The 23375-nt window shown below is 53.1% G+C and overlaps 2 protein-coding genes across 9 annotated transcripts in view; one reads left to right on the top strand and one right to left on the bottom strand.

Moving 5' to 3' along the window:
* The window catches only part of NXN (nucleoredoxin), a 139839-nt gene extending 128036 nt beyond the window's left edge, over positions 1–11803 (top strand). For 2 of the 4 annotated variants that reach the window (XM_029211053.1, XM_029211052.1), the window contains exons 6-8: positions 5022–5201; positions 6994–7118; positions 10109–11803. In XM_029211053.1, the coding sequence (XP_029066886.1) occupies positions 5022–5201; positions 6994–7118; positions 10109–10291 (488 nt within the window). In that variant the 3' untranslated portion in view covers positions 10292–11803. The remainder of the gene's footprint in view (positions 1–5021; positions 5202–6993; positions 7119–10108) is intronic. The other 2 variants (XM_029211050.1, XM_029211051.1) reach the window with 2 other exon arrangements.
* Positions 11804–11860: 57 nt separating this feature from the next.
* On the bottom strand, positions 11861–23351 carry MRM3 (mitochondrial rRNA methyltransferase 3). 5 transcript variants are annotated; one of them, XM_029212264.1, is made up of 4 exons: positions 23033–23346; positions 22540–22784; positions 20957–21124; positions 11861–18768 (listed from the first exon to the last, which is right to left on the bottom strand). In XM_029212264.1, exons 1-4 carry the CDS (start codon positions 23344–23346, stop codon positions 18224–18226), a joined length of 1272 nt encoding a protein of 423 aa, XP_029068097.1. In that variant the 3' UTR covers positions 11861–18223. The 5 variants fall into 5 exon arrangements, with proteins under 5 accessions (XP_029068097.1, XP_029068098.1, XP_029068099.1 ...); XM_029212265.1 differs by having other exon boundaries at positions 23214–23284; XM_029212266.1 differs by lacking the exon at positions 22540–22784 and having other exon boundaries at positions 23214–23351.
* Between the last annotated feature and the right edge of the window lie 24 nt (positions 23352–23375).

Here is a 23375-nt window from a genome sequence, read left to right as displayed (position 1 = left end):
TCCATGAGTAATGTATAGTCGTGCTGGGTGTGTTTTTAGAAGTGTACTTAAGTGCTGACATGCTGTAATATCATAATGCAGCTTGCTTTGCTCACTAAACATTATGTTTTTGAGATTTATCCCTGTTGATATTTACATCTGGTTTATTTCAGTGCCGTGAAGTGCTTTGTTGTACCACAGCCTGTTTATCAGTTCCACTGTCAGTGGATACTTGGTCATTTCTGGCTTTTCTGTATTACAAGAACGCTGCCATTTTAAATGTCTTCTTTGGGACTTCCTGGCGGTCCAGTGGTTAAGACTCTGAGCTTCCACTGCAGGGGGCTCGGGTTCAATCCCTGGTCCGGGAACTAAGATTGCCGCATGCCACGTGGCATGGTCAAAAAAGAAAAGTCTTCTTTGTGCCTCCTGACGCGGGCCTTCTGGCCGAGTTCAAGTGGGCCCAGACTCATCCCTTTGACTTCCTTTGGGTTTCTCTGAGCTTCACCACTCAAACCAGCTGCCTTCTTCCTTTCCTTAACTCTCCCAGTAGGGGAAGGTTTGAGGGAGAAGGAGGGGGAGGAAAAGAGGGATGTGATGAACTGGGGTTGATGTTGCCAAGGCGTGGTCTGTATTTGTCATCCCACCCCTGCTGCCCTACGGTTCCTGTTTGATTTTTATTTAATGTTAGTGCATTCATCATAATATCATTTAACAAAACTCAAATATGTATCTATTTCACCCACATTCCTGCCTTCCTAGCACAACTGTTTTCACTTTTCTGAGTCCTTTTGGTCTCTGTCTTCAAGCATATTTCTACATAGTTGTAACTGTACACATAGCACTGTGTATTCTGCATTTTCAACTCATCCATGTATTACAAACATTTCCATACTGCTACAGTGTTCATGATGACCATTTATTTCCGTGATCACGTAACCACTTGCCCTGCCACGTGCCCTAACCCACTCTTCCTGTCTTGGGGTCTGCTTTTCCTCCCCTTTCTCTTCCCCACTGCCAGCAATCTTTGCGATCACACTGCCATCTAGAAGCAGAGAAACAAAGTTGGGTTACGGCCCTGACCAGGTCCTCTCGCACCCCCAGGTGCTGCCCCAGACCCACCACCTCCTTTGAAACTCCCTCTTTCCTTGGTGATAGGAAAGCAACCAAACGCAACTGTGGGACAGTCCATGCACGTGGCTTTTTTTTTTTTTTTCGGCCGCGTTGGGTCTTCGTTGCTGTGCGTGGGCTTTCTCTAGTTGTGGCGAGCGGGGGCTACTCTGTGCGCGGGCTTCTCATTGCGGTGGCTTCTCTTGTTGCGGAGCACGGGCTCTAGGCGTGCGGGCTTCAGTAGTTGTGGTGCATGGGCTCAGTAGTTGTGGCTCGTGGGCTCTAGAGCGCAGGCTCAGTAGTTGTGACGCACGGGCTTAGTTGCTCCGCGGCATGTGGGATCTTCCCGGACCAGGGCTCGAACCCGTGTCCCCTTCATTGGCAGGTGGATACTTAACCACTGCGCCACCAGGGAAGCCCCGCACGTGGCTTTGAGATGGTTTTAAATACTCACAAATCGGCTCCTCCCAGGAGGAAACAGTGTGGCGCCGGCTTCTTAGGCCTTGTTCCTTCTTCTCTAGGTTTTCGGGGAGATGCTGAAGGGGATTCTGAGGCACTGCTGTGGTCCACCCAAGCTCCCCTGGGCGGGGGCCTGGGGCTGAAGCCCTCTCTAGGAGCACAGAGTGTGTGTTCTACTCGCAGAGGTTAAGCTTGGGGTGGTGCAACCGAGAGAGCACCAACCGCACACGTGGCAGCATTATACCATCCCCGGAACCCTCCCTGTGGTGTTGACGTCGCCTCGGTGTTCTGTTTCTTTAGCGAACTCCCTCCAGCCAGCATGGAGGTTTCTGTTTATCTCACGAGAGCAAGGCACCAGTCTTCTGTCCCTTCTCGCGAGCCAAATGATCAACTTAGGGGTGATTAAAAAAAATAATGAAGAACTTATTTATAATAAGAGCTAATATTTACGGAGTACTTACTGTGTGCCAGATGGTCTGCTCGAAAGCATTTTCTACTTGTCATTTTACTTCCAGCCCCCAAGTAAGACAGGAAACTATCACTACCCCCATTTGACGGTATGGAAATGAGGCTCTGAGCAGTTAAGTGACTTTCCTGGGTCTTCCTTAGAATTCTTACTGTACTCTCCCTCCAGCCGTTCCAGCCATCCCAGCTGGGAAACGACAAGTTCAAGAGAAGCAGAGGCGAACTGCTCCCTTTTCATTCCCGTCAGGGAAGCGAGCCCCTTGCTGGGGTGGTAGTTATTCTGTACAAAGGCATTGATTAGAAATTTTCCATTCCCTTTAAGTTTCCCGTAAGAGGCTCTGCCCTATTTTCTCCTTAGAAGTCTCTGCTTCGGGGAACCTGCTTCAAGGGAGGCGGGAGCAGGAAAGGCCTGATGGGGCGGGGGGCAGGGGAGAAAGGGGAGAGGTGACCGTATCTCAGCCTCCTTCCCCAAAGCCTCGGAGAAGAGGGAGGTGGGTGGCGCAGAGAGTGCCGATGCAGGGCCCGCCCTGCCCAGCTCCTCCTTGGGGATGAGAGTCCCCAGCCCGGGGCTGTGAGAGCTCCCGCCAGTGGCCGGCCTGGTAGAAAGAGCAGCAGCTTTTCCAGCAGGCAGACCAGGCTTCCTGTCCCACCGTGGCCACTTACTGGCCAGACGACCTTGGGCAGGCAACTTGAACATCTGCAGGAGGAGGATAATCGTACTTCCAGGAGTGAGTGAGGTCCCACGCCCTGTGCGGAGCACAGAGCAGATGCCCTGAGAGCAAGCTTCCTTTTCTCGCCCGCTGGTTCGTCTCTGGAGGAACATACACACTTAGGGCTCCGGGGCCAAGCTAACCCAAGATCCGGTGATGGGAAGGCGGCCTGGCCCGATGCTTGTTGATTCTTTTTCTCTGTCCGTGTGCCGGAAGTGGGCTTCTCTTGGTTGAAGTCTGTGGTCATTGTACCGAGTCACTTTCTGTTTACACTCCACAGGCACATGCACCTCATCATCTTGGGCTCAAAGCACCAAATACAAGGGGGACTTCGCTTTCACGTAGCTGTGGGGGAGGAGTGGGGAGACCCGGGGGCCCAGGGGAGCTATTCTTCTGTTGACTTGGCGAGGACTCCACAGCGGCCAGCTGGGGGCCTGTGTCCCTGCCCTGCCGCCCTGGTCCCCACCAGCCATGACTGGAGAGAGGCTGCAGCCGTGGTAACAAAGAAGCCTCTTAGAGTAGTCACTTGGAGAAACCGAGGCACCAAACCAGGAAGTGAGCTTCTTTGCCTTTGGATTTTACTTCTCCTGCCTTCTCTGTCCGTCCTCTGTGCCTGCTTGCCCTCCACAGACCAACTCAGCATCCCATGTCTGAGCTACAAACAGGCCTGCTGCAGTGTCTAATCATAGCAGTGGGCAGGCCCTGGTTTAGCCCAACACTTGAAATTGCCCAATTTCAGAAACTGATTAAAGAACTTGGCCAAGGCATTTTTGAGATGAGGCATGGTGCTGGGGAGGCATTTGTCTGCAGATGGCCAGACTGTCATGTTGTGGGCCCCAGCCCCAGGCTCCCTTCAGGCTTCTGACTCAAGCCCAGCCCGATCCGGGTTGGGGACACACCTGATGTGAGCCCCAGGCCTCTGGGGGATGACATGCCGTTGTGAGGATGAGGCTGGAAATGCCCCGAGTCTCTTGTACTCTGACACACAACTCAGGAGACCCAGACAACTCAGGAGGCCCCAACAGCTCTGGGCGCATCCTGAAAGCCCGAGTGTGCCGGCTGCAGCCACGTGCGTTTGTATGTGCTGTGCGTCGTGGGAAAGGCAGTCCCCAGAGTCTGTTTCTCTCTGGACCTGTTCCCCAACATGGCAAGCCACTCCTTCTAATAGGTGTGAACATAATAGACTCGTTTTTCCTTTTTCAGACAGGCTCACCACTGCATGCCCGCTGCCCCAGCCACCATGCAGGTCATAACACCAGGGCTGTATTTCTGGTACCTCAGCATCGCCCCCCGTGGTGAAGTAAAATGTCAGTGGAGCAAATTACTGACTGAATGCTGTGGAATCTATAAATATTAAATTGCTCTGGCTTTCCCTGGCCCATATAAAATTAAAGCTCCGGTCAGCTCCAGAGGGGAGGCAGCTGGTTGGTGCAAGGGGGGAGGGGACCAGCTGCCAGTGGAGAGACAAGTGTCCCCAAAGGGCAGGGCCGAGTCTGCCTCTGTGGGTGGTGGCTGGAGGAGAAGCAGCGGGGAATGGGGTACAAAGAACAGGGAGGTGGAAAACCCACATGCGACTGTAACCCGGGAGGGATCTCCTCTGATTTTCCACTGGAGGCTTTATGGTTAGAGGCGGGCTGTGGTTTGCGGGGTGCTTTGTGTTGCGTTTCTTACCCCAGCCCAGGATTCTAACATGAGGGCGACAGCACTGCCGTCAGCATGTTCCCTCCAGGGACTGCCTCCCTCAGAGCGAATGCTGGAACCTCCCCAAGCAGCAGGGCTGGAGATGGCGGCCAGCTGTCCTCCTCCTGTCCTTCTGCCCCTGGCAGCCCCTGTCCCAGGCTCCTCCCCGCAACAGGCCCCCAGTGCTTGCACGGGTGGGGCCCTCCTGCCCTTGACCTGTGCTGGTCTGCATTGCAGGGGAGTGGGTGTTCACACCACCTCATGAGGTTTAGACTCCCTGCAGGTATGGGAGCAGCTCCTGCTTCTTGGGGATCTCTCTAGGACTTCTCTGCTTCTGTGTGCCAAGCCCCCGTGCTGAGTTCTGAAACGCACAGCCTTGTTGATCTTTACGTGGCGGTAGGTTAAGGTGGGAGCTTCAGCGCATTCACCAGGAGGCGGGGGGCGGGGGAGTGACTTGCTTATTAGGCTCCCGTGGAGATGTTACCTGCCAACCCAGGGGGCTCCCTGGCTCTTCAGAGGCTGAGCCCAGCTTCCATCCCAGGGCTCTCTGGCTGAATTGTGTCCTAGGGGGCCGTCCCGTGGACTGTGGGTCTGTGGCCAATCTCGCGCCCTCTCTTGCAGGCATCCCCACCCTCATTGTGCTGGACCCACAGGGGGAGGTGATCACGCGGCAGGGGCGGGTGGAGGTGCTGAACGATGAGGACTGCAGGGGCTTCCCGTGGCACCCCAAGCCCGTGCTGGAGCTCTCCGACTCCAACGCCGTGCAGCTCAACGAGGGCCCCTGCCTCGTCCTTTTTGTAGGTATGAAGCTCAGCGGGAGCCCCAGGGTGGGACGGGATGGGCAGAGCTCACTGGGTGGGGGTCTGGGAAGTCTGTCCCCACACCTTCTTTCTGTCACCAGCAACGCAGGGCCTGGGCCTTTGTCTCCGCGGCTGCCGTGCTCCTGACCCCAGTGATTTACTCGTGGTTCTCCCCTGTGGGGGGTGGTGTTCTGGGAGCTGCTGCTGTGCTTTCCTTCCTAGCTGCTCCCGGCTGCCAGCTGGGAGGAAGAGGTCAGCCCGGGAGGAAGCCCTCGGCCCCGTGATGAACAGACCCATTGTTGGGGGCCGGGCTGCAGCACAGCAGCTGTGGGGGGCTGGGCCCCTTAGGCCAAGGCTCGTCCCCAGCTGCTGCTGCCGCTCACCTGTGCTCTGAGGAGCTGCCCCAGGGTGGCTGGAGCAGGGCCCGGCCTCGGGCGGCATCTCCGGGGCTGAGAGCCCCTCAGTCTCCCTGCCTCTCCCACTCTGACTTTCAGTGGGTGACAGCAGGAGGACACAGAACACCCACTCCGGACTCCCTGCAGGCCCATAGGGTGACCCTGGTTCCTTCTGCAAACGGAGCAACTGCTGGCCAAGGTCCACCTTGCCCTCTGCCTTGGGACTCGTTGCTTGGTTCCAACTTAAAGTAAATATGGGTACCGGAATCATGGCTGAGCTGCTGCCATACGCACCACGGTGAGGGGACTGGAGAAGGCAGGCAGCATCCGACCCCCATTCTCTGGGAGTCTGGTTTGGGGGCCCCCAGGCGGGAGCCAACATGCAGACTTGAGAGAATCCTGAAGCAAACTGACTTGCAGGCTGGCCCTGCGCTTGGAGGGCAGAGGCCCTGGGAGGGGCTGGCCTTGGGGGACCATTCACCTTGGGGCTTTCCTGGGCAGGCTCACACGCCCACATCCTGGGGCCTGGGAAGCAATTCTGAACTGAGGGACCGTAGGGAACCTCACTGGCCATTTGCAGATGTGAAAATAGGGTGGCAGGGAGGCAAAGCGAGTTCCCAGCATCACGGAGCTAATTAACTGTGGATCTAGAGTGTGTGGAGCCGAGCCTGCACACTGGGCTTCCCGGGCAGTGTGGCACTTCCGGGTGAAGGTCCTGTGCGGGCACCTGTTTCCACCCACCCCCGGTCTGCGCTTGCTCTGGGTTTCAGGGTTCAGCAGGAGTGAGCTGCTCCCATGCTGCTGTTTCACTGGAGGCAAGAGATGCCCAGAGGAGGCTCTGGGAGCCCGGCTGGGGGTTCTCCCCTGCAGTCAGCCTGTCCCTTCCCAGCCAAGTCCCGCTGCCAGCTGTGAAGTTGCCAGTGCCCTGGTGCCTCCCAGCCGCCACCAAAGCTGCTGATCAGACCATAGTCCTGACCCACCACCACCAGTTCTGCCACTTCCATTAGGAAGTCAGAGATCCGCGGTCACAGCATCTCATTCTGTGACTGTGAGGAAAACCTGCCGGGACCTCAGGTCCTGGCTTAGGGGAGGCTTAGCTTCCAAGGTGGGTTTGTGAAGAGCTCAGTGAACAGGACTGCATTTGCCTGGGCATTAGCGCTACTTGGTTCTTCCTGGGGGCATGGTTCAGGACAGCCTGTGTGTGAGAGCAGTGAGCAAGCTGGCCTATGCCTGGGGACACACGCTCCTGCACCCAGGAGGCGAGGCTGGTGTCCCAGGGGAGGCTTCTCTTCCCTTCAGGGGCTGCTCAGATGGGCAAGTCAGGCCCTGGACCCAGGCACCACTCCATCTTGATTGACAAGCCAGTGCGTCTTTGTGTCTTTCTCTCTCCTGTCACAGATTCTGAGGATGACGGGGAGTCCGAGGCGGCCAAGCAGCTGATCCAGCCCATAGCTGAGAAGATCATCGCCAAGTACAAAGCCAAAGAGGAGGAGGCACCGCTTCTGTTCTTTGTGGCGGGGGAGGTGAGTGCTGCTGTGGCCTGGCCCCGGGGCTGGCTCAGCTGGCCTGCTTTTAGAACACCGGTGATAACAGCCCTTGGGGATGTCTGAAGGGGGTCTGGGGTGACCGTGCTTCCAGAAGACTCCACAAACAAATGTAGCATAAAAAGATGTCAAGGAAAACCAATTCTGGCCCCTGCCGCCTCCTTCTTGCCATCTCTCACACACAGCAGCCTCAGGGCTGCAGGAGGCCCTCCCATGACAGAGGCCCCCCCCCCCCACCCCTTGCACCCAGGCTACACCCACCCCGGCTGCTGGGGAGCCACAAAGATCGCGATCAACACTTACTTCCTCTGGGCTGGGTCCAAACCAAGCTCTTGATGCTTTACAGAGTGTCTTCTTGGTTAGTCCCCTCCCCTGGCCGCAAGGGGGCCTTTTCCCATCATGGGATGCCGGCGGGGATCCGACCACCACTCCGACCTGCAATTACCCCTCCAGCCCGGGGAGAGTGCTGACGTTCCTGGCATCCCTGTCTCTCCCACCCCAGGCCTATCCCTGGAGGGCCTTCGGCTGGGCTGGACCGAGCAGAAGGCTCGCCACCGGGAGAGGGGGAGGGGAGGGACGAAGTGCAGGCCCTTAAGCTAGGCCGCCTCCCCGGGGGTCTGGGAGCCTGGGTCCCGCACACGTGGAATCTGCAAGATGGTCGCAGCCACGTCTCCCCGGTCCCCACCCCGAGCCACCCTCCGCGCAGGTGCCGCTGCCTTCCCCCACCCGGGCACCGGCCTAAGCCAGTTACTGACGGATACACGTTTTGAAGCCCCCGTGCCCTCCTTGCTCCCATCTGGACCTCCAGTTGGTCCGAGCCCCTGCTCATTTCACGCTGTGTTTGGATCCCAGGGGATGCCGCGGCGGCGCGACACCCGGAACCACCCATTCATCACCTCAGTAGCCGCCCCTACTCCGCGGGCCCCTGGAAGGCAGCTGAAGTCACCCTGCCCAGCCGTGGGGTGGAGGGAACAAAGCAGGTTCACAGGGCCCTGCCTTGGGGGTCCCCAGCCCGCTCCACACAAAGCACAAATGGAAGCCGCTCTGAATGTATTAAACTCTAACCCCTTTCGAACGGCTCGGAGAAAAAAGATGGGCGCAGAGGAGAAAGGGCGGAGCCAGCGCGGGGGCAGGGCTGGAGGGCTCCGGTGGCCGCGTTACAAACGTGGCTGAAAAGGAGCAATGGCAGGTTTCCTATAGGCCAGGCCCGAGCGAGGTGCCTCACCTGGACCACCCACGTGCTCCTCACCTAGTGGGCAGGGAGCATCGTCCTTACCGACCCACAGATGAGGAGGGTGAGGCTCAGAGAGGGTGAGACGGCTCCGAGCCCCGCCTGGGCGGGCTGTGCGTGTGGGCTGGCTCTCATGCTCGCGGAGCCCCACGTGAGCTATTATTGAATCCGTTTCACATGTTTTAGGAGACCTGGGCTCCGAGAAGTTTCTGCCAAAGTCCTGCATTAAGTGGGTGGCAGAGAGAGGAGTGAACGTGAAATGAGGAGTGACTCCAGAAGCAGTGCTCTCCCTCCCTCTGTCCGTGTGGGTCTGGCAGACGGGCCGCCCAGCCTGGACCAGGAGGTTGGGCAGAGACCCGGGGGCATCCGCTGCTCCAGCTCTCCCACCCACCACCAGGCCTTCCCCTGCTCTGCACCTGGGCTCCTGGCCTTGGCAGCTCTCTTGGTCTGACCTCGGAAGCAAGGCAGCCAGGAAGGAGCACAGGGCGCAGGAACATCAGGCACCAACTGGGGGCCTCTGAGCCCTGGACTTAGGCCCTTCACGATCCCCCAGGGCTGAGCGGGCCGCGGCTTTGTCTTGATCCTGTCCTCTCCTGCAGGCAGAAGTTGCCCCTTCTGAAGCCTTAACAGACGTTAAAATTCATCTCCCCGTGTTTGCTCCAGGGAAAGTGAAGGGGTTGGGGGGCAGCGGGCTCTGGCTTGGCCTCCTAACGGGAATTGGATGTATAGTATTTGTCCAGGTGTCTCCCCTGTGTTTATCGTGAAGATTGTTTATTAACCCAGATGGAGGTCCTGAGTTGGGTGAATGCTGCCAGAGATGCTGAATCACCCGGCATTGCTGGGAAGTGCGTGCTCTTTATAGGGTGGGGGAAAGAAAGACAATAACTAACCATCTTTCCTAAAGAACTGCCCTTTCAGAAAGAAATGTTTCTTGCCTCAGAGCCCGGTGAGCCTCCTGCTCACCCGCACTTAAGGCCAGGAATACCCCGAGTCCTTTTTCCGCAGGGCGACTCAGGGCTTTTCATTCAGTGGAGAATTTTGCACATTTTATGGTAAGACAACCTGGGGATGGGTATAGACAGTCCATTTCCTGTATCAGCAGCGTGAAAGGTAATCTCAGGTGGTTGCTCCCTTACAAATCTTTCTCCTTGTCTTTGGATTTCTCTTTGCCTTTATACTTTAAAGCTACATCTGATACTAGGGAAATTCCTCAGGGCAGTCACTGGGAACATATGATAAATACAGCGACCCGTGTAAACTTCAGTAGCACTTCAGGGGCCCCGGCTTCTGAACTGGCGGTGTAACTCCTGCCCCTGCTGCAGCTGTGGGGCTGGGGGCAGTGGGCTGTTTTCTTAAAAACATTCTGAAGTTGAAGTCCAGATTGGCCTGGGCCCACAGTGGGGCTGCAGGTAATTGAGGGTTGGTTGCAAAAGTAAGTAATCAAAGGACATCCCATTTTCACAAGTTAAAGCTGCTTTCATGCTAATAAGAAAAGATGGCTTGCCTGGGGTTTGGGGTGATGCAGAGAGAGAATTTTATGAACCAGGCTGCCCCTCCTCCTGGCAGGGCAGGGTACCCTGCTCCCCGTTCTGAGAGCCCATCTTTCCTGGAGGCCGGCCTCGCTCCAGGATGATGTGGTGGCTCCATCCCTAGGCCATCTGGGGAGTCCAGGCCCAGGGGACTCTCTACCCTCTTTCTTGGAAACTTACTGGTTTTTTTTCCCTCCGGTGACTTCCAGGATGACATGACCGACTCCCTGCGAGATTACACCAACCTGCCCGAGGCTGCCCCTTTGCTCACCATTCTGGACATGTCAGCCCGGGCCAAGTACGTGATGGACGTGGAGGAGATCACCCCTGCCATTGTGGAGGCCTTTGTGAATGACTTCCTAGCAGAAAAGCTCAAACCAGAGCCCATCTAGTCGGGCTCCGGCTTCCCGGGATGTTATTTAAAACGCATTCTTCTCCTCCCCCTCCCCTGCCCTTCCCTCCACCCTTGGACTTTTCCAGGGTGTCCCGAATCACACAACCCAAGTGTCCAACCTCTCTGTGGTGCCTTGTTTTCTGCATTAACTCCTCAGCTAGCACCCTAGGGTGCGCATCCTCTCCAGCAGCAGAAGAACCTCCGTGTTTGGAGACTCTGCTTGGGATTCGCGGGGCTGGCATAACCCGGCCCGAACTGGGACTGCAGCGTTCTCTTGGTCCCTAGCTCTTGGTGAGGTATTTGCCAGGGTGTTCTTCTGTCAAGTGGGCACCAAGGGACAGAGCATCGGTGCTCTGGCTCTGCCTTAGGTGCCGGCACGTACGTGCAGAGCCCGAGGGTTCAGAGGCGCACCCGCGGCGGGTGGATCAGGGAGAGGGCGGCAGCCGCAGAGGCCCCGTGCAGAGCTGCTGGCGAGGACGTCCTTTCCTAAGTGACTTGGTCTGCCTTGGTCTGAGGGAAAAACACCAGCTTGTCAGCCGGTTCTTGGGCAGGGGCTCTCCAGCCCTCAAAGGAAGTTTGTGTTCTTTTCTGGTGAGGAAGAGAGTAGCTATGGTAATGATTCACGTACTAATTGCTTACTTTGATGGAGCGCCTCCCATGTGATAAGAAGGAGCTGCTCATTCCTTCCTTCTAGCTCTTTCTTCCTTAATCTTGACCTTCTCCCAGTTTCTACCTTCTCAGATGAACAGCCCCTACAATCTTGGAATGTTGTTACTAAGTTCTCCCCCTTGGACATCTTCCCAAGAAGACACGGTGGTCCTGTGTTCCCGGAGGAGCACCACTCACCAGCTCAGACCTGACTCAGCCCGGCTCTGGGCCTGGGGCCGCTGGAGCTCTGCTGAGGTGCCCTTGCCCACCCTTGGTTACCCCTGCATTCCCTTTTCTTCTCAAAGCAGAACTTAAAAGAGACAAAAAAATTACCAGAAGCCTAGCTTTTTCCTAAGAACCTACAGAAAGGGCTGTGCCCTGAGGTGGGAGTGCAGGCCAAAGACAGGTCAGCTAAGAGTAGGCCCTGGGTCCGCTCTGCCGGGCCCAGCTCAGCTCCTTGTTTGGGCTGAACTGACCACAGAAAGGAAGCTAACAGCTGTGCTCTTAGGATTTGGGATGGAAGGCTTTGCCTAGGGCCTCACAGGGTTTCAGCCTATCTCAAGTCAGAAGTCAGGGCCTTTAAAATAATCTCAGGCCTCACCCCTGGCTCCACTCACAGCCAATCAAGACCATTTATTTGGAAAACCCAGCCCCCTCCAATTAGCTGTTGACATGTTGCTCCTTGCTGAGTGGGATTGCTGATTTGTAGTTCAGAGGTACAAATTTAGTTGGTAATTAGACTGTTACTGTTACCAGCCTGAAATGCAGTCACCTAGTAAGAAATAAAACAGGCATCTCTGGACGTTATCAACCACTTGGCCATTCCTGTCCTTCATAACAAAAATCTTTTGGCTTGTGCTGTGCTCCATGGGGTGGCCAGTGGCGGGGGGCGGGGGGGGGGAACACACAAGATCCTCTTGACTTTCACCGGATATTTGGCAGCTATGTTTCAGAATTTTTGAGAACCAAGCCCTAACGTGGTCATCTGTCGAATCCTCTGGAAGCCGGGATTCTCGTTTGGATTAGAGCGTCAGAGGCAGATCCCCCGCTGGAGCTCTGGCCACCACCTCTCCGAGTTTGACTTGCTGTTGCAGGGGGTGGAGTCTCAGATTACAGACATCCTTGTGGACACGTGTTCATTCCCCCCCTTCACGGGAACACGTGCTCAGAAGCCTGAGAAGGCCAGTTGGAGAAACACAAGGAGCCCAGCACGGGTCCTCCTGTGAAGAATGGGGCAGTAGTTGGAGACTCTCAAACCTAGCTCCATCCTAGGGCTAGGGGCTGCTCTGGGAGCCCTGCCAGTGTCTCCCTGGGGGGCGGGGTGTGTGGGGAAGAGGGGAGGTCACCCTCACTTGGAGGATGGTCGGGATTTCTGTCTGTGCCCTGTACCATGATGGCCTTGGAACAAAGGTGGTCTCTCTTAGCAACTACTTAACCTTCTGGGGCAAAAGAAACAAAGTCCAGTTGAGGAGTCGTCCTCGCAAGTCACTGCAGCAGAAAAATTAGGTCATTTTTGATCCTTCTACGGTCCATACAGGGCTGACTAAACTACTTGCCACTAATGTCAACTGGACCCTTGACACCAGAATTCCCCTTCTGGAGGGGGGTGTGGAGGTTAAGATCAATGGGAAGGTTTGCCAAAAAGGTGCTTTTGGTTTATACGGTGGCAACTTTGGGGGAAAAATGCTGGGGGAGGATCACCTCACCAGTGAAAAATCCCGGTCTCTATAGTGCGAGAGATCTTAAATGTTATTGAAGTAGACGAAGTGGGTGGCATCTTAATTCCCACTAAGCAGCTCCAAACTATCTTGTCGCTGATCAGAAGCAGGTTAAACCACCAGCTGTGACATACTCAAGGTCTTCCGCCAGCAGCAAGGGAAACCATGTCCTGCAGGTTGATGAGGCAGGATGGTGGCTGTAAAAATGCCACCCTGGGGTTCCAGATCTGTGTTCACCACAATGACTTCCAGATCCGATTCTACCCATTTTCACAACAGAGATGAGATTTTTTTTTTTTTTTACCTGTCCCCAACAATAAAGATCTGCTTAAGAAAAAAAGTATGTGTGTGGGGTTGGCATGTACAGCGGGCAGGTGTAAAGGCCAGAGGGCGACTGAGAATCAGCTTCTTTTCCAGAAGTGAGGGGGCTGCCTGCTACCCCCGCTCCAAGTGTGTCCTCGCAATCAATGACTCTCACTCATCCAAGCGCAGGGAGCCTGTTCTGCTTTTCTGGCATCAGCCAAGCTTCAAGTGGTAATTTTCAGCCAGACTGTGTTTTTTCCTGTTGCCTAATTAAAGCCACTGAAAAGCTGTTCTCTCCTCCTGCGGCCTTGTTCCAGGGCAGCAAACGGAATTCTGCAGTGATAGACATAGTAGAATGTGGTCCAGGAACGGAGCAGCTGGACCCAATGAGGTCATCGGAGGAGGAGAACTACACACGCGTGTGCGTGTACACGTGGAGAGGCCCGCGGGCTTGGAGTGGCAGCCCTGGGAGGGCCCGAGCGAGTAGCTGGTCCAGCGCCTCCAGTCACGCAAGCATTCTGTTCACTGTCGCCTCCCCCTCAGCCAGGTCCCTTGCCCGCTGGGAGCAGGAGCTGAGCGCGGCGGCGGCGGTGGCGGTGTGGATCGGCGAGCGGTGTGGATCGTGGGAGGTCCAGCAGTGCCCCTGCAGCTTCTCTCCGGTGCTGCGGCATGAACCGAGGACAGCCCGGAGCTCAGCATCTTCCATTTGTCCAGAAGCAGCTGTGTTCAGTGAGCACTCAAACCTAAGTCCCTCTTTGCTGACACCAACAGGGACGAGAGAGCAGGCTGCTCAAGGGAAAATGCTTTGGGGACAAACGGCTGTTGTCTATTCGCCTTATTATTATTATTATTTTTTGCGGTACGCGGGCCTCTCACTGTTGTGGCCTCTCCCGTTGCGGAGCCTGGACGCGCAGGCTCAGCGGCCATGGCTCACGGACCCAGCCGCTCCGCGGCATGTGGGATCTTTCCGGACCGGGGCATGAACCCGTGTCTCCTGCATCGGCAGGCGGACTCTCAACCACTGTGCCACCAGGGAAGCCCCTCGCCTCATTATTGATTGTTCATTATTAGCAAGTGGTGTATGTGTGAAGGGTAGAATATTTTCCAGGAAACAAAAAGCTCGGATGTAGGAAAATCTTATATTGGCTCTACTCTATGGCCGGGACTTCTCCTACGAGGGTAGATCTGACATCAGGACATTCTAGGTATGCCTAAGTGTGAAAGCACGAAGAGAAGTAACTCTGCTGCATTTTTCAGCCTAAGTATGCCTCACCCTCTTGGCCTTCTGGAACACTTCCCGAGTCAGGAAATGTGTGACTAGATTTGAGTAGGACTTGTTCTGAGGGGCTGTAGGGTTTCCATGCAACAATGTGCCACCTCATGAAAGCGTCTGTCCCCAGGCCTGTAGGCCAGTGTGCAGCCCCAGGAAGGCAGCCAGTCTCAGGTCTGACTCCTGGGCGCTCTTGCCTCACACAAGTAAGTCACCCACACGGGCTACAAGTGGGATATGGGAGGAGGCATGATTAGGACCCAGTCCCCCCAAACAGATCTCCTTTGATATCAGAGGATACGCAGTCCCCAGCCAGTCAAGCCACTCTGCCGGCCTGGGGTCACAGAGGTGCAAGGGCGGCTGGGAGGCCAGACCCTGCTGCAGCCACGTCTCTCCCCAACCTTAGTTCTCTTCTTGCATTTTGAGGAAGGATCAGCTTTGGTGATGGTCTTCTCCAACTATGAGACCTTAGTTGAAAAAACTGGCTCCTCCCTACAAAACGTGGAGAACAGAGCTGCTACCATGCGTGATGTATGCACATTTTCAGTACCTGGCCTTTGAGCAGCGGCCTGGCTTCCTGAGGCTATGAGCGCCTGCAGCTGCTGCAAGGTAACGCGGGACCCTGGTTCAGGGACTGTCAGTCACCCACAGCAGCACATCTGGCTTCTAGCTTCTTTCTTTTGCGTGTTCAGTGATGCAGAGGACGTGAGATCTTGGAGTTTAAAGGTGTCTACGTGAGTGTGTCCTTTAAAACACGTTTTTCAGGTGGGCCAGTCAGTTCTGCTCCCACAGTGGGTGGAGGCGGCTTGGCCAAGAGGGGCCCACAGCACAGCCGTGGTTTTCAGCACCAGTCCGGGAACCCTGGGCGAGGTGCTGATCCTGGAGTCTTCGTGTGGTGGAACAACAGAAGTGGAGCAGTTCAGCTTTTGGTGACACCGGGTGTTGCTAATAGCCCTGGGGCAGGTGGTAGAAGGCCCCAGTGGAAACCAGTCCCCCGAGGTCTGTTTATCCTCTGGGCCTTAATGACTGAGACTCTAACATGAGCTAGTAGCCACGGCTGGGGGAGGGAAGAGGACCTTTCTGCCTCCCCTGCCCTGACACTCTAAACGGGGCGAGGCAGTGGGTTCTCAGTGTGAGTTCCAGGCACCTGGGGACATCAGCATTAGTCCAGAGCTGCTTTCCCAGAGGCTCCATTCAAGGGGAAAAGATGTGCTAGTTTTTTCTGAGGCAGCTACTTCCCACTTCTGTCCATTTCCTCCCTAGTTTTTGGTCCAGTGTTCTATACTTCAGATTCTGCCGAGAATGAATGACAACGTGGGTGGGTCTTCAACTTTAGCACCTCTGAGCACAAACAGCTTGTAAAAGGCCCACTGTGGTGGAGGGAGACTTTTGATTCCATCCTCTTTCACAAGTTATATCCAGGAAAAATCCCCACCCTTCCCTTCAGGGTTGGGAGTGGTTGGGGCGTGACTGCCCCCTTGTGGCAGAAATCACCATTAAAGCCACATGTAACACAAAAGCAAGGGGCAGCTTGGCCAACCTTCTGAAGGCTTCTCTTTCAGCCAAGCAATGTGTTTTACTTGTCATATACTGCTCAGTTTTCATCCTGTCTCCTGGGGAAATGGTGACATAAATATTGGCCTCGAAACTGAGAAGAATTTCCAGATGGCTAATTTCCATCACTAGGCAAACAACTTCACCACCATTTGCTTCCCCTGTAACCATTTTAAAGAAAGGAAAATTTGCCCTCCCCTCTGCTAAGTTATACCCACAAACATACAAAAGGAACTCACAAGGCATGGTATACAAGTCATGGACTATAAAGTGAATGGGATGTAAATGTCTTTTCCTTCTTACACCCAGGATGACAGAATGACTTGCTAGGTGTGCTCTTCTGTGGTGCTTTGTTTTTCTAAACAAAGACAAGGTATGGGTTTGTTGTTCTTTCATTGGTTTTTACTTTGCAATAAAAGTCAGCAGGAATAATAACCCAGGGGAAAAAAATTGCAGGAGACTGGTTTCACACTGAAAAGGCATGAGCCTCTTTTTATTTTTTTTTAATATTTATTGGAGTATAATTGCTTTACAATGGTGTGTTTGTTAGTTTCTGCGAGCCTCTTTTTAGTGACATGTTTCTTTAGCACTTTTCCAAGGTGTTGGGAGACTGTCAATAGAGTGGTATCGTTCTCCGGTGTCCACCACCCCCAATTTCACCTGCTGGTGTGACGGGCATTATAGCTGTGAAGCTGGCAGAGGGCCCCAGGCTTTGTGGGCTCAACACAGCATAAAGGCTGTGGGCTTTTCTACTTTTTAAAAGCTGATGGGGGATGGAGAGTCTCAAGAACATTCTGGGGGCCACTGTCACCCAACATCTGTGTGGGGCCCTGGGCAGCCCCAGACCAGAGTAGGACACCAGAGCAGCTTCTGGCCAGTCAGCCTGAGAGAGCACAGCCAACCAAAGAGATTGTTCCTTTAAAAACCCCTCCCCTCAAACATAACAGAGCAATCCCACTGGGGCACCACTTGGGGCACGGTCATGCATGACCTTTTGGTCTTACCAGGGAGCTGGGTGAGCCAAGGGAGGAGGGAGGGGTCCACGGTTTGTCTTGGGCATGCTGCAACTCACTGGACCTCCCTGTGATGAGCAGCTGAAGGGCTCCCAAGGAACCCCAACCATGACAGGCGCCACTGTATGGAAGGGATGTGGTGACACTACACTGCTAGTGTCTTTGTCCTCAACTCCAACCATATTCGCTGTGGTGGTAAAAGCACTGCTTGAACTAGGTCCCATCCTCTGGTTCCCACCATCCCACCTCACACACGCACAGTGACTTACACACACATCGATTACCATCTGCCTTTGCCCTCGTGTCCCTGGCTACATCCCACTGGCACTTGGTAAGTAAGGATCCAGCTTGCCCTGGTCCCCTGGGGGTTTGAGAGAGAGAAGAAGAGCAGGGTCTTGCTGCAGAGTTGTGGGCTCAAGGGCCCCAAGCTCTCATCCTCAGAACCTCAGCCTCTCCCCTCACAGAAGCCTCTGTTCACACAGCCTCCAGGAACAGTGGCATTTTCCTAACAGTTCTGTTTATGCAGGATGGGGGATTAATGTAAACAAGTCATTACATTTAACCAAAAGTGTTATACAAAGTAGGACTAACAGCAGAAAGCTAGTAAAAAGGGTACAGCTTTGCTGACAGATAGATGCAGGATTAAGCTGAAGATTTAAGAACTGTTTCCTCCTTTTCTGAACCAAGTTCTCAAAAAGATATCTGCAGAGGTGCTAAGAAGGTGTAATACCACCTGAAATGGTGGTATCAGCTCTTTCACCAGAAATGGGGGGGAAAAATTGTGTCATACATAAACAGTGTTTAAGTCATGGCCTGAATTAACAATCACAGAGATTAACACAGCCAAGCCAAAAGAAGAGCCAGCTACTGAACGCCATCACCTGTAGCCCTCAGCTTCCTGGGTCATTAACCTCTTAGCAATGTCCTCATCACTAGGCCAAAGATGAAAAGACAGGCATTGAGACCCACTGACCACACTGAAATGAAACTTTTTAATGCAATCTGCTGGTCTACTCTTCACAGGGGCGAAGTCAACTTCCACTGACCAATGATCACAGGAGTTGAGTGACCAAGGCTGGCCTCTAACCAGCACGCCATGATTGCAGAGCACCCCCAGCTGTGGAGGGAGGGGTCCTCCCTACCCAAGGTGATGCCCTCAGCAACTTTCTGGGCACAAAGATGCTCCATGGTGGACAGTTTTTAAAAACATACAGCCATGAGGAGCATTTATTTATGTTGTCTCTCTCTTACCCACACACACACGTACATATACACATATATAAAAGTCGGTGGGAAGATGGAGATCTCAGGAGGAATTTTGGCCTTTGTTATTTTTGAGGCTAAGCAGAAAGTCAGGGAAGTTCTTATTTTTCCAATAACCACAGAGACAACCTAAAACTGAGGACTGGCTTCCACGTCCCCTCTCAGTGGTAACTCCCGTCCCTGCTCAAGTGTTCCGCCCTCACCCGCAGTTGTCTTCTCCCTTCAAAGAGCAGGATGCTCGCAGCCATGGCCGAGTTCAGGCTGTCCACACCAGGCACGATGGGGATCAGCAGCCTCCCGCCCCCCGTGCTCTCAGCCAACTGCAGGGACTCCAGGCTCACGCCACTGGTCTCCCCACCTATCACCACAGCTGCAGGTGCCTCTGTCCAGTCTGAGTCGTAACTCTGGACCTCAAGTTCAGGGAGCCAGCCTTTATTGGCTGCACTTTCTAGATTCTCTTCCTCCTCCTCATACTTGTGAAACTTTAGGGGTCGTCGGTCACATACCCAGCCGTAGTCACTGGCCTTATTAGACATCTGGGCCTGGGCCTGTGTGTAAAGGCCACAGTTGTCAGCCACGAAGACGCGGGTGTCATTGGGCAGGTAGTTGGGCACTGCTTCCCAGTCCAGGTTGTTGATGATGGGCACTTGGAAATGTGCGCCCATACCTGCCCGCAGCACTTTGGGTTCCCAGGCATCCACACAGCCTAGAAAATAAAAGGATCCAATTAACATTACAAACCTTCCCAGACATGGGGACTTTGAAGTAAATCAGATTAATTCTGGATCAGGAGATAAAACAAAAAATGTCCTAGTGTGGCCTTCTTGGTGGCTGAGACCTCTGCCTCCCCAGCTATGGCGGTGTCCAGCCAAGGGACTGGAGGATTCATTCCTGCTAGTGCAGAAACAGATTTTATTCATCCCTTCAACATTTACCACACACAGGGAATTCCCTGGTGGTCCAATGGTTGGAACTCGGTGCTTCCACCCCTGGTCGGGGAACTAAGATCCCACAAGCCATGTGGTGAGGTCAAAAACAAAAAACAAAACAAACAAAAGAAACATTTACCACACACGTGCCAGACATTGGACGGGAGATGAGCGAGCCTTAAAGTCCCCAAACTCAAGGAGCTCAGGATGGAGTGGGCAGTGGCGTCGGGACGACATTTCAGCAGGTGACTACACTACCAGTAATAACTGATGTAAAAGAAGCATGAACAAGGTAATAGAAAACTCTCGTACGGAGCAGGGCTATCGAAGCAGGAAAAACCACCCGAGAACACAACACTGAGCGGGATCTTGAAGGTTAGGAGGGCTTTGTCAGAATGACCGGGTCAGAGAACAAAGTTACAGAAGTGGGAAGAAAAACTAAGTAAGGTAATTGGGCCAATTACTGAGTGGGGTTGGGATGGGGGTGAGGTGGGAGATGAGACCGGAGGCAGGAAAGGACCAATTTAAAGGAGGCTGGGTATGCCAGGCTGAGGAGTTTAGGATTTTATCCAGAAGACAATATAATGACCCTGAAGGATTTTAAGCAAAGTAGTGACAAAATCTGGTTTATGTTTTAGAAAGACCCATTTGGCTTCCATGCTGAATCTGGATCAGAGCAAGGAAGATGCTAGAAATGGGGAAATTAGACTGGAGGCAATTACAGTAATCCAAGGAGAACCAAGGCCACAGCCCTTTCTTCCATACACACTTCCTCTCCCTTCCGTGCAGTCGTGCTAAACCCAACCACCTCTATGCATCACCAGACACTTGGCCTTTCCCACAGGTCGGGAGACAGCAGGACCAGGGCACCACATATCTGCTATCCTCCCTGACTTGTTAGCACGAGTCTCCTCATTATAAGTTATATTAGAAGTTAGCCTGTCAAACTTCAGGATAGGTTAAGTAGGCAAACCAAGTTTATAAAGGAAAAAAAGACATGCAGAATGTACACTGTTCACATGGATCCCCAACCACAGGAACAAGGCATGGAAAGTGGGCTGTGTGCCAAGAGGTGGCAGGAGGGGCGGGCAGAAGAGGGGCCCAGACTGGAGGGGCGCCATCTAGTCGGACCCCTCCACCGGTGGGGAGCAAGGGACAAGGTGAGACTCCCCCTCATCCTGGTGTCCTCAGCACTGGCCACCACACCAAGTGTTCCTACTCTTTCCCTACCTCTCACACACCATCCACCAGCATCAATGTGGAAACCACACTGCCTGGATTATACAGGTGCATTCCCAGACCACACCTGCTCCCCAAGGTCTCAACAGTGAGGCAGGTGAGTGGGGTACTGATGATGGAACCTCACACCTCACTCATCCCAGCGGAGAGATGCATCCCAGCGAGGCCTGACTGGGAGGAGGAGCTGTCAGGAGCAATTCAGGCGAGTCTCAGCAATGGGACCACTTCAGTTTACACCAAATGGTAGCTTGACTGTTTCTGATGAATGATCCTCTCCCTCCCCGCTCCCCCCCGGGTTGTAACAGCCCTTTCAGGCATGTCCCAACTGTTAGGCAAGTCTGTTTGGAACCAAGGCTACTAATTCCCGTTTCTGACGAGAGGAGATAACCAAGTGTTCAAACCAGCATCTGTTTCTTCCCTGATTAATTATAAGTTCTTTAATAACGTAGCAGGTGTCAAAATAACTTTAAAGATAATCAACATGAATGAGTGTGCCAGGCACAGTGCTAAGTACTTGATATTCATCATCTCACTTAATCCTTAGAACAACCTTACCAGGTAGATTCTGTTATGCCCACTTTACAGATGAGGAAATTGACATTCAGAATACTGCTTACACATAGCCACCAAGGGACAAATCCAAGATTCAGATACATACATGTCTGCCCACAGAGCCATCTCACTTACAAACAGCCACCTAATCCACCCAGTAGCAGGTGCTCTTACCTTTGGTGAGCAACACTTTGCTGCAGCCTGCGCCAGCAGCAGATCGCAGAATTGTCCCCAGGTTCCCAGGGTCGCGGAGATTGTCACAAATCAACAATATGGGCAGTGTGTGGAGAAGCTGAGTCTCTGGGTATGTCATCTTGACGTGGTCAGGTTTGGCAAAAATCCCTAAAGAAACAAAAAAGGTGGTTCATTTGTCTGGCATGGGGAGTAATTTGACTTTTCATTTATTTATCATTCTTTGTGTATTCTTAATTATATACTAGATGAACACATTCTGATCGAGAAATTCAGTGCCCTCCTCTCCCTCATAACTGTTTTCAACCTTGGAGTGTATCCTTTCAGAACTTGTTCCATGCATCTCCCTACATGTATGTCCATCTACCCATATATAAGTGCTTTTTCTTTTACCTAAAAAAAAAAAAAAAAAAATCACACTCTATGAAATTATTCTGTAACCTAGTTATTTTTTTTTTTGTTTTTGGGCCTCACTGCCTGGCTTGTGGGATCTTAGTTCCCCGACCAGAGATCAAACCCGGGTCCTTACCAAGGACAACTATAGCTAATAAGAGCACAGTTACTTAGACTGAGTGGAGGACTTTAGTAGTCCAAGTCCCCACCCTATGGGAGAGTTCTGGGCACGGGGGCAAAGATTCCTAGGATTTGCTGGGTTACAGAAACAAGAGACTGTCCCCAGAATTTCCGCTCCCAACTAACAGCTATACAGTGAGCCCACTACAGGGAATATGCACGTACAACTGGTGTGAGAGGCCCTGGCCTAAACATTAGAATCTTGAAGAAAACGCCTTCCCTGCCCCAACGATCCCTTACTATCCAACAGAAATCTCTACACTCACACATTTGATTCTCATATCTTGAATGGCAAAAAAAGTACAAAGAGTTTAGTCTTTCCACATTTAGAAAAAAGACTTTCTAACTGCTAACAGACAGTCTATTAGAATCTTGAGTTGGATTCAATCAAATGAAGACAAGGTTTCCTGTTCAACAGGCTAAACCGGGTGATAAATTGCAGCTTACTGCTCAGACCTGCTTCTAGAATAAGGGGGTCAACAATATATAGGTATTACCACACTGGCAAAGGTTTTGTGAAAATAGAGGGTAAATCTTTTGGTAAACATTTTAATTTTTTTGTTTTTGGCCGTGCCTCGTGGCTTTCGGGATCTTAATTCCCCGACCAGGCATCGAACCTGGGCCCACAGCAGTGAAAGCACCGAGTCCTAACCATTGTACCACCAGGGAATCCCCAACATTTTCTTAATTTTTAATTGAACACTTAAGGTTGAAGAAGTGACCCCCCCCCCAAAAATAAGATCTGAGGAAGACTGATTATCCCCTAGAGACTATAAAAAAACCACAATACAAATGACAAAAAAATGGCTTGAGTCTCCACTGAAGATACAAGATGCACAGATTTGAGAACTGTATTTTTCTGGGTGTCTTAAGAAAAGGTTAGGCACCGTAATATTTTGAATTTGGTTTAAATAAAATTTGTTGCCCTGAGACAAATATGAACAAATAATCCCAAGTCTCTACTTCTAGAGACACACTGGATAACCACTGACCCATTATTCCTTGTGGTGTTACTAGGTCGGACCAATCCTTGATATCCTCAAATTTCACCTTAATGAGGCTAACACCTTTCAGCTTCTCAATGGGCAGCTCCTTTATGTATTCCAGACGGCTAAAGAAGAAAACTTTGGGCACAGCACCAGCCTTGAGAGCATCTGCAATCAGCCTACGACCTTCCAACAGGATCTTCCCTTGCTTTTCCCGAAACTGCCTGGACTTAACTACTGTCATCACACTGCTGTGGGTGGAAACAAAAAGACGGGTAATTACCAACATCCTCGTTACGGAGACACATCTAGTTCTAACAGACATGAAGAGCTTCGCAGGGAAAGAAACGAACTGTTAGACACTTATCTGCCCTCCATGCATAATAAAAACCAGTGAGTTGTGCTTCAAGAAGTCCTCCAACGAGAGGAAAGAGGTCAAGGTCTCGTTGTGAGGGGAAAGAGAAACGAGAAAACTCGACAAGCCTCAGGAACACATCACCTCAGCCTTTTGTCTCCAGGGAAAGCCTTATCATAGCGAAGCCCCGACTCTTCCCAGGTGCTGGGGGTCTGGGATGGGGGCACCTGACGCGACTGCTTCAGTCGCTGCTCGCGGGGAGTGGCCTCTGCCGCCGCCTTCCGAGGCTGCTTCCCGGGACCGGGCTTCCGTTCCACGACCTGACCTGATGGAAACACCACTTTCACGGGGCTGCGCCGCAGCGCCCGGACCCAGCGCCGCGCATCGAGTTCCCAAGTCTGCACCACCGGCAACAACGGTCGCGTGGCCCAACAGGCGCGCTCCCCCAGCACCGCCATCTTCCCTTGCGCCGTGAGCTGCGTCACGA

The sequence above is a fragment of the Monodon monoceros genome, unplaced genomic scaffold, assembly GCF_005190385.1.
Source record: "Monodon monoceros isolate NGI ecotype Baffin Bay Population unplaced genomic scaffold, NGI_Narwhal_1 Super_Scaffold_9, whole genome shotgun sequence".
Lineage (NCBI taxonomy): Eukaryota > Metazoa > Chordata > Mammalia > Artiodactyla > Monodontidae > Monodon > Monodon monoceros.
Note: the sequence above shows the minus strand (reverse complement) of the source record. Positions and strands in the feature narration are given on the sequence as shown.

Coding starts and splice junctions, on each gene's coding strand:
- MRM3 (XM_029212264.1), bottom strand. CDS start 23,346: ATGGCGGTGCTGGGGGAGCGCGCCTGTTGGGCCACGCGACCGTTGTTG. Junction 21,125..22,539: donor AACACCACAAGGAATAATGG/GTCAGTGGTTAT, acceptor TTGTTTCTTTAG/GGATTTTTGCCAAACCTGAC. Junction 18,769..20,956: donor CAAAGTGTTGCTCACCAAAG/GTAAGAGCACCT, acceptor TTTATTTTCTAG/GCTGTGTGGATGCCTGGGAA.